The sequence below is a fragment of the Nestor notabilis genome, unplaced genomic scaffold (genome assembly GCF_000696875.1).
Source record: "Nestor notabilis isolate BGI_N333 unplaced genomic scaffold, ASM69687v1 scaffold13462, whole genome shotgun sequence".
Classification (NCBI taxonomy): domain Eukaryota; kingdom Metazoa; phylum Chordata; class Aves; order Psittaciformes; family Psittacidae; genus Nestor; species Nestor notabilis.
Window position 1 is genome coordinate 5,138 of NW_009917044.1, and position 8,847 is coordinate 13,984.

The 8,847-nt window shown below is 53.8% G+C and overlaps 1 protein-coding gene across 1 annotated transcript in view; it reads right to left on the reverse strand.

Moving 5' to 3' along the window:
- PCSK6 (proprotein convertase subtilisin/kexin type 6) overlaps positions 1-8,847 on the reverse strand; it is a gene marked incomplete at its 5' end in the record, with an annotated part of 28,323 nt that overhangs the window by 860 nt on the left and 18,616 nt on the right. Inside the window, 8 exons of the mRNA XM_010024901.1 lie at positions 943-1,072; positions 2,306-2,397; positions 3,507-3,594; positions 4,465-4,661; positions 5,174-5,276; positions 5,868-6,047; positions 7,964-8,100; positions 8,343-8,531. Of these exons, the coding sequence (XP_010023203.1) occupies positions 943-1,072; positions 2,306-2,397; positions 3,507-3,594; positions 4,465-4,661; positions 5,174-5,276; positions 5,868-6,047; positions 7,964-8,100; positions 8,343-8,531 (1,116 nt within the window). The remainder of the gene's footprint in view (positions 1-942; positions 1,073-2,305; positions 2,398-3,506; positions 3,595-4,464; positions 4,662-5,173; positions 5,277-5,867; positions 6,048-7,963; positions 8,101-8,342; positions 8,532-8,847) is intronic.

Below are 8,847 nucleotides of genomic sequence, written 5' to 3' on the forward strand. Positions count from 1 at the left end.
GTCCCAAAGCCACACCCACCCCTGCCAGGGATGGGGCAGCCACAGCTTCTCTGGGTAAATGGTGAATCTGAAGCTTGAAAAGTTATCAAAGTGCCAGGAAAAATGGGCTCAGTGGTGCCAGCTCGATGCCCAGTGACAGTGACATCCCAACAGCTCTTGTCCGCTGGGAAGGTTCAGTGGGACACACACCTCTCCCAGCAATCCCAGTTAGAAAAAGGACTGCAAGGGGATCCTCTACTACTCCAATCCATTTACTCAGGGAAGAGAGCCCAGCAGCTGTGCCTCCTGCCGGGGGACAGTGTACCCAAAATCCCTGGGAAGGGATACTGGTCCCTTGTTTCTCCCTGCTGGAAGAGCCAGCTCGGGTGAGTGAAACCCCAGGCAGGCAGGGACTGCATTGTGTGTTCCCAAGTGACCTTTAATCCTTCCCTTTCATGTTCGCTTCAATGAGGCTGACTCCACTCCCACTCCCCACTTAAAGCGCAGAGTGCTGGAGAGTGGGAGCAAATTGCTGCCTCCCGGCATCTCCCATCTCCAGCACGCAGCCCCCGTGCTGGGCCACGGAGTGGGCGAAGCTCCTCCAACACGGCCGCGGGGCGAGCGGAGCAGGTTTGATTGAAAGCTGGAATATTTACTTAAACATTACCATCCCTCCCACACCTCCTCCAAGGAGCCTGCAGCAGGGGCTGAGCCCCTTCCACCGTAGCCCTAAGACATCTTGGCTGGCTGGCTCTGGTGGGGGAGCGTGCAGCTTTGCTGCTTTTAAATCTATAGAGTAGGGGCGTGTGGGGTCCAGCCCCACGGCTGCCCTGGCTGCCTCACCCCTGTTTTAATTTCCCTAGCAAACAGCTCCAGCTGCGAGCTGGTTTTAGCACTGTATTTTCCAGCATTTCTCCCCATCGGTCCCAGCTTTGCTCCGGTCTCAGTCGGGGTGGTACGTACCTCTTGCAGACTTTGTTGGGCAGCCCATGGCTGTCGGCAGGGTAGAAGCCCTCACGGCAGGCAGGGACACAGCGCCAGTGGGGTGCAGAGGTTTCGGGGGTACAGGGTGCACAGTCCTCCTCACCCAGCCCTGCAGGGACAGGGGAGAGGGCAGACGGCACAAGGGTCATTTTGGAGAGAGTTCTCCACTTAAGACAGAGACACCATCTCTCCCCTGCTCTTGCCTGGGAGTCTACAAGCTGCTTATTGTGCCACCAGAGTCCTGCTTGGCTCCCACCCCAACCCAACTTCCATCTCTAAAAACCCAGCTTCCAACCCCAAAAAACCCATCCAGGACACAGTATCCTGCTCCTTTGCAGGGCCAAGAGCTGGCCACAGCAGCTTGGTAGTGCACATCACATCAAAATCCCCTGTGGAGCATCAACCACTGCTCCCAAGCGTGTACCAGTTTGGCTTTCCCACCCCAGTCAGAGTAACACATGGAAAAAAAGATGCTAAATTGGGCTGTGGAGGAGCTGGAAGAGGGAAGGGGTTGGGAGAGGAGTTGGGAAAGCAGAGGGCCCCACTCTGACGCCAGTATATTGTGGCTGGACAGCAAAGTTCAGTGATGGAGGTGGTATTATTAGAGGCTTTCCATGCACCAGGCTTGAGAAATGGTTATGCAGGAAAAGGAGACAAGAAAAGGCTTGAAAAATAATTGTGGCAAAGTACATTTACACTGACTGGAATAAGAATTAGAAGGGAAGTAATTTTCTTAAGGGATTAAGAGCCCGTTCCTCTCCACGCTTGCCAACAAGATCAATAAATATTTTGGATTTAGTCTTAGGAAATTGCCCATGTATGATAGAAGAGATTCACGCCACTGAACATGAATTGTCTAGAGATCATATTATCATCAGATCTATGATGATTTCGAGAGCAGATGCAAACATTAACAGTGGAAAATAATTGGACTTTCAAGAAGTGAAAAAGGCAGGATTTAAAGGGAACGCGGAGCGGGCAGCAGGGGGAAGCAGCAGTGGCCAACCTGATCCCACAGGGGAGTCGGGATAACACACCTCAGCTCCCTGACATTTTTACACTGCAAAGCCATCTTCCATCACTCCATTTTACAGCCTCCCCACAACCTTATTAAACTGAAGCACCTAGCTTCAGAGGGATCAGGAAATAAAGAATGGCTCCAATAAAAATGTGAAAACTCCCTAAAAATCTTTCCAGTATAAATGTATTCCCAGCGGGATACGCTGGAGAGACGGGGTTGATTCCCCTCCGGCATGCTCTGCCTTGGCTCGGGGTGGGTATGGTGGGTACCACCTCTTGATGCATGAGGGTTTGGGGGTTACCCATGGGGTGAAGGCTGTACCTGTGCCAGCAGGGCAGGTCTCGCACCGCCGGGGCTCCCGGCTGAGGTACATGCTGGGCTGGCACTCCGGCACGCAGCTCTCTCCTGCCAAGCTGCAGGGAAAGCAGAAAGGACATTTGCACCCAAAGCAACAGGCTCTGGAGACTCAACACAGCCCATCCCCATCTCCACATTCCCCATTGCCTACAGCAGCCTCAGCCCGCAGAGCCGAAGAATCAAAGCGCCAGCCAGTGCGTCAGGAGGAATTAAAGTCCCGCCTAGACCAAAGGGATGGCTGCAGCTTCCTTAATTAAATATCCAGGAGGAAATAAAGCTATTTTTTCCCGTGGGCAGCCAGCCAGGCTCTCCCAAAGACCTTTTTGCACCATGAGGCTCCCTGGAATAAAAGGAAATTGGCTGGGCTGGTGCCGCTTCACTGTGGCAGGGATGATTTGAAGTCCTGGCTTAAAAGGATATTGGACAATAAAAAGCAAGCGCTGGCGGATTCTGTCTGACAAGTGCGTCCACTTCTGCTTTTCTGAGGGAGTAGATAATCTTTTGGCAGCGGCGATTTCTTTGTCTGAGAGAGCTCTGCTGCTACACCATGGCTCTGGCTCACTTACAGCCCCTAAAGGGCTCTTGAGTGTAAGATTCTTCCCCTGAAGATCCCTCCTGGATGGGATCATACTTCCACACGCACTTGGGGATGGATGGAAACAGCTTCTTCCCAATGCTGTTTCCAGAGCTGCTGACAGGGCTGGGCTCTGCATCCCACAGGAGCCGTGGAGTCAGCACCATCCTATACTGGCCCCACTCAACAGGTACATCCAGAAGGAAACTTGCACTTCATAATGTATTTAACACGCTAAACATTTTCATTGCTTTTTTCTCCCCAGTTTAGATGCTGCAATGCCAGAGCTGCTCTGGTCACAGATCCCCAGATTTGATTGAGCACTTCTGAGCCTGCAGCACTTACCCACCACCCTGGCAAGAGCTGGAGGAGAGGAAATGAAATCTAAATCACCCTTTCCAGCTAAGTAAGGGACATGAATCACCACCTTTAAATCCCCAGACCTCCAGCACTCCACGTCACAGCTGCAGTACCATGGAAGCAGGATCTTGGGTCTTTAACTAACTCACTTTCTAATTTCCCATTGGTTTTCCCAACTCTAAACACATAGTGATGCTGCAGGTACAAACCCCTCCCGTGCTGGTCTGTTACCTGAATCCTTCTTTGCATGCAGTGCATTTGTCTGCTTCGCCAACACACTTTTTACAGCTTTGATGACATTTCAGACAGCGTTTCTGACCTTTCAAAAAACAAAGCGAGACGGGGAGAATAAAACCCGGGCAGTGATTTGCAGGCAGCGGTTGGAGCTGCAAAGCCCCACTGCACCTCAGCGCCAGATCCCCAGGGCAGAGAGCCACATCCCCCCCGACAGGTCCCTGCTATTGCCTGTGACCTTATCTGTCATTGCTTGCTAAGAAGAAATATGCTTTGCAAGCAGTTAGGATCATTAACTACAGTCTTCTAATTAAGAGCTGAGTTGAGTGCCTTTGCTTTGCACCACCCTCTGAATACCCAGAGGTTTTTGTCCTCCCTTCACTGTGCAAAGCAGGTCAAGGGGGTGAAATTCAGTACTCAGAAATCAAGGTGTTTTCTTGACCCATGGGACTTAAAATAGAAGCAAACCCTGCATATGCAGGGAAAGCAAAAAGGATGCTTGTATCCAAACTACAGGCTCTGGGGAAGAAATCCAACTGCACACGCAGCTAACAGGCTGAGAGGTGGGCTTGTTCAGCCTGGAGAAGAAAAGGCTCCTTAAGGGGAGACCTTAGAGCAGCTCCCCGTGCCTAAAGGGGCTGACAATCTGTAGAGGGCATGTAGTAACAGTACAAGGGAATGGCTTCAAACTGACAGAGATTTAGACTAGATATTAAGAAGACTGTGAGGGTGCTGAGGCGCTGGCACAGGGTGCCCAGAGAAGCTGTGGCTGCCCCATCCCTGGCAGTGTTCAAGGTCAGGTTGGACACAGGGGCTTGGAGCAACCTGCTCTAGTGGAAGGTGTCCCAGCCCATGGCGGGGCTTGGAACTGGATGAGCTTTAAGGTCCCTTCCAACACAAACCATTCTGTGATTATATCCTCATGCTACAGCTTGCAAATGACAAACATCCTTACGTTCCTCGGCGTAAAACCCGGGCGGACACAGCACCACACAGGTGCTCATCTCCTGGTGATGGTAGAGGCTCCTCTTGCAGGCTGTGCACTGGGTCGGTCCCCTCCCGACGCAGCGCTCGCAGCCCTTGTAGCACCGGCGGCACCTCCGGGCACCTCTGTCACCAAAAAACCCCATGGGGCAGGAGCTCACACACATCCTGGGGAGGAACAGAGGGCTCAGGCTTTGGTGCCAAGAGCCAGGCACCTCCCGGCAGTCAGGCACTTGCCACTATCCCCTTGCCCACAGTGTTGGTGATTTGGGCTCATTTACTTCTTATTCTTAACATACAGTGTACCTTGAATGCCTTGGCCAGCCACCCCAGCCATAGGTAAACTTTCCCTGTGCCAGCTCAGGAGATTGAGAAGTAGAATCCCCAATTCCAGAATCGATTTGGCACCTCACTTATCAGCCCCTTGGGCGTGGATGACCCCAGCTGGTGAAGCCGTTGCTTCTTTCCCAGCATGATTACATGGCCATGGTCCTCCAGGGCTCTCCAGCTCCGTGTCCCCCACCTCATATACCCAAATCCAGGGCAGAGTTCCCCACGCCACCTCCTCCTCCCTCCAGTTTCTCTCTCATAAACCTCTTTCTCTGTGCAAACATCTATCACCCTTGCTGTGGTTGGTGCAAGTCCTGGGGACCCCTCAGGGACACCCCACCACCCCTCACCTGCCAGTTTTCACGCTGCCCAGGCTGTAGTGGATGCAGTTCAAGCACTGGTCAGCACTGGGGCCATCGCAGCCTTGATCACCACACTCGGGGTGGCACGGACCTGAGGAGGGAGAGACCAGCTCAGCAGGGGGAGAGGCTGAGCATCCCCCAGACCCTGCTGCCAGGATGCTCTGAGCACACCCTCCCTGGACTGATGGATGTGGGGAAGGGGCTGGGTACACTCGACCTATCTTATCCTACATCTATTATCTTACAGATCTTATGTATCTTAACCTACAGAGCTGCGTGGCTCTGAGTGCTCACCTCCAGCTCCTCCTCCCCAGCATGAATCCCACCCGGCCATCCCCCAGCTGAGCACCCCGGCGCAGGAGCAGCTTTGAACAAGGACCATTCCTTGAGGACCAGCAGGGACACCCGCTCATGCCCGTGCCGAGGTGGGGACGAGGTGGGCAGAGGAGCTTTTTTTACTCCTCGGGCGGCTGCACCACCAATTTGTGGTGGGAGCGCTGGGACGGGGCGTTTTGCTACCTTCTAATTTCACTGTCCTGCTGCCCCGCGCCGGCCACAGGCACCACTCCTCCCTGATCCGGCCCTGGGCAGGATCAGGTCTCGTGGCTCCTCCAGTTTATCCGGGTTTGCATCTTCCCAGGTTATTCGGGGGGCTCAACGCAGTGGCGTGGTCAGCACCTACCTGTGTACTCCTCCTCCTCCTCCGCCACCTCCACCTGGCTCTGCAGGAAGGCGGCTCTTGACGGCTCCATCTCACATGCCGCCACCTCCATCATCCTCCCGCGGGACTGGGAGCTGCCCTGCGGGGTGTAGGGGTGCTCGGCTGTCCCGTAGAAGAGGAGGCTCCACTCCTTCAGCTTCCCTGGGGGGCAGGCACAACATCACCCATCCTGCTCCCCATTTCACTCCTCACTGTGGACCCGTCTTTGGGGGAAGCAGGAGGAGGATAGACTGGACCAACAGGGCTTCACCACTGACATGTCAATGCAGAAACAAACAGTGGACACCCAGAGATGCTCATGAGCCCCTGAGCTCGCAGCCTGCACAAATGCAGCCATTTAAGGCACCTACAAGGGTTTTCTTATTCTATAACTCATCTGATGGACCACAGCATCACCAAAGCCTCCATCACATCACCAACACATGGAGAGAACCACTAACTTCAAAAGCTCCATTACAGAGGACTATTTCTGTCTGATAAAAGCCACCCAGCACACACTGGACTATTTCTTGCTGCTGTTGCTCCAGCCATTCCTTTGCCTGACATATCAGAGGTCTAAACTCAGTGTCCCCTGGAACACTATGGGGGCCACCAGCACTGCACCCAGGAGCTGGGGACCGCCTCACCAAGGTCCTCCCTGACCCACACAGCCCTGGGGAGGGAGTCCAAAACCACTGTTGCTTCTTTCCAACACTGTTTTTCTTTCAGTTCCCCATCGATGCGAGTCACTTCATGCCTGTGGCATGCTTGGCTCTAACTACTAATCTCTGCATTTCCAGGAAGGTCTTAAAATTTCCAGTATCAAATCCCTTGGCTCTCCAAAAGGGCTGAGAAGGACCCACTTGCTGCAAGCAGCAAGGAGCCTGTGAAGGGGTGAGCTTGGGTGGCATTAGCCAGGGAAGAGCTCAGACATGTGCCTCCACCAAAAGAATGTAATTTGCTTTAAATCCAGAATGTCCCACATAGGGAAGGCCCACGCTGCATGGGGCTGATGCTGGGGATGCAGCAGAGCCAGCGACAGGACACCTATGGTATTGAATTGGTATGAAATTAACCAATTTAATGAACATTTAATACCCATTTTTTCTGTGAGCTTGGAACATCTTCCTTCATTTTCCCTTCTCCCCTCTCTGCTTCAAACCCCGTGCAGACCCTGTGAGGGGGTGATTTAACACATTCATTTCCATCTCATTTTGCAAACCTGGGTAAAACCAAGCCCCAATGCCCACAAGGGGCTCCGAAACACCCACCACAAACTGTAAACACAGGCGGAAAAGCAGCTCCGTGGGTGCTTTGCTGCTGCTCTCCAAGTTCAAAAGACTCGGGGTGAAGGCAGTGAACACAAACACTCTCTGCACAATGAGCCCCTACATGTGCCTCCTGCCAGAGTGTGGTGTGGGAGAGGTTTTAATATACCCCTGGCTTCCTATCAATGGCTGTGTGGATTCTAGCACCCCCACAACACACACCAGCCCCCGGAACGATGCTTCCTGCCCTGCTGCCACCAGCCGGTGCGGCGGCCCTTCCCATCAGGAATGATCCCCCCAGCCCGGCTCTTTTGCCAGGAAGGAGACAGGGAGCAGGCAGCCAAGCCGAGGAGGGGGGACGCAGCAGGGCTGGGGACATGCTGAGCCCAGCCACCCCCTGCCAGCACAGTGGCAGCCCGGGGAGGGCATGGGTCCATCCATCCATGCGCAGCCCGAGGGGCATCATCCCCTTGCGCCGTTGCACAACCAGCCCACACGCCAGATGTCCCAGCAGCGCAGCAAAACAAACAAACAATTACAGCTCTTGGGTTTCCTCGTTTTGACTCATTACAGTTTAATTTTGGAAACCTGGCTCTTAGATTGCTGCTGGGAGAAAACCCACTCCTGGCTCCGCCAGAGCGGCAGCCTCCTGCGCTCGGGATGGAGTTTTGTTCCCATTTCTGAAGAATTGGGTTTGCTGAAAGCCATAAACCTCGCAGCAAAAGTTACAGCCAAGCCAAGCAGCCTGCAAAGAGCTTTGAGGGCAAAGGAGCACCTTGCAGGACACGGGTGCTAAGGGGGAATCCTTACCTTGCACAGTGGGGTTGCGCACTTGGGATGGCGTGTCGTGGATCTCCAGGGTCCACTCCCCTGCTGCCCGCTCTCCCCAGCAGTGGACGGTCATGAACTCCCAGCCTTTGAACCCCTCATTGGAGTGGTCAAACACTCTGCAATGATAATGCTATGCATCAAGAAACGTGACTTTGAACGTCTTATTTAATGGGAAAAGGTAGGTTGGAATGAAGGATTTTATAGGGATCCTTGCATGCGCCCCCCTTGCCGGGAGTATTCCTGCAGCTGAGACCCTGGCATCCCCCCACCTTCCCAAACAACCCGAGGAAAAGGGCAGCAACCCCCTAGACGAGGATGCTGCCCAGCCCGGACACGTGCTGTCTCCACCTGCTCTTACCTCCTGGCGAGGAGCTGCGACCTGGTCCCTGCAGGAGAGATGAGGCTGATCTGGAGGTCTCCCCGGCGCGGGTGCGAGATGCTGAGCCGCACCACGACATGCTCCAAGTAGAGCACGTGCTGGTCACGGTGCTCAGCACAGGCACTGCTGAGGGTGCTGGCGCGCAGCATGTGGTCCGCTCGGATGTACCTGCCAGGGATGGAGAGCATCATGGGCTCCATAGTGCTCCTAGCAGCGTGGGCACCCGCTTATAGTTGAACCCAGCCTCCTACTGCTTCATGGCAAGAATTATCTCATCCTCCATTGCAATACAGCGTGCTGGCACGGAATCTGCTGAATTGCTCAATGGTAACGAGATGGGTTTGAGCTGCTGCTAAGATCTATGCCTCATGGGCTGCAAGGGCGCTTCTTTATTGTAATTATCAGTGCAGCGTTCCTCTCTGGGTTGTAATTAGTGTCTCTATCAGATAAATAGTTTCACGAACATACTTGGCTCAAAATTCAT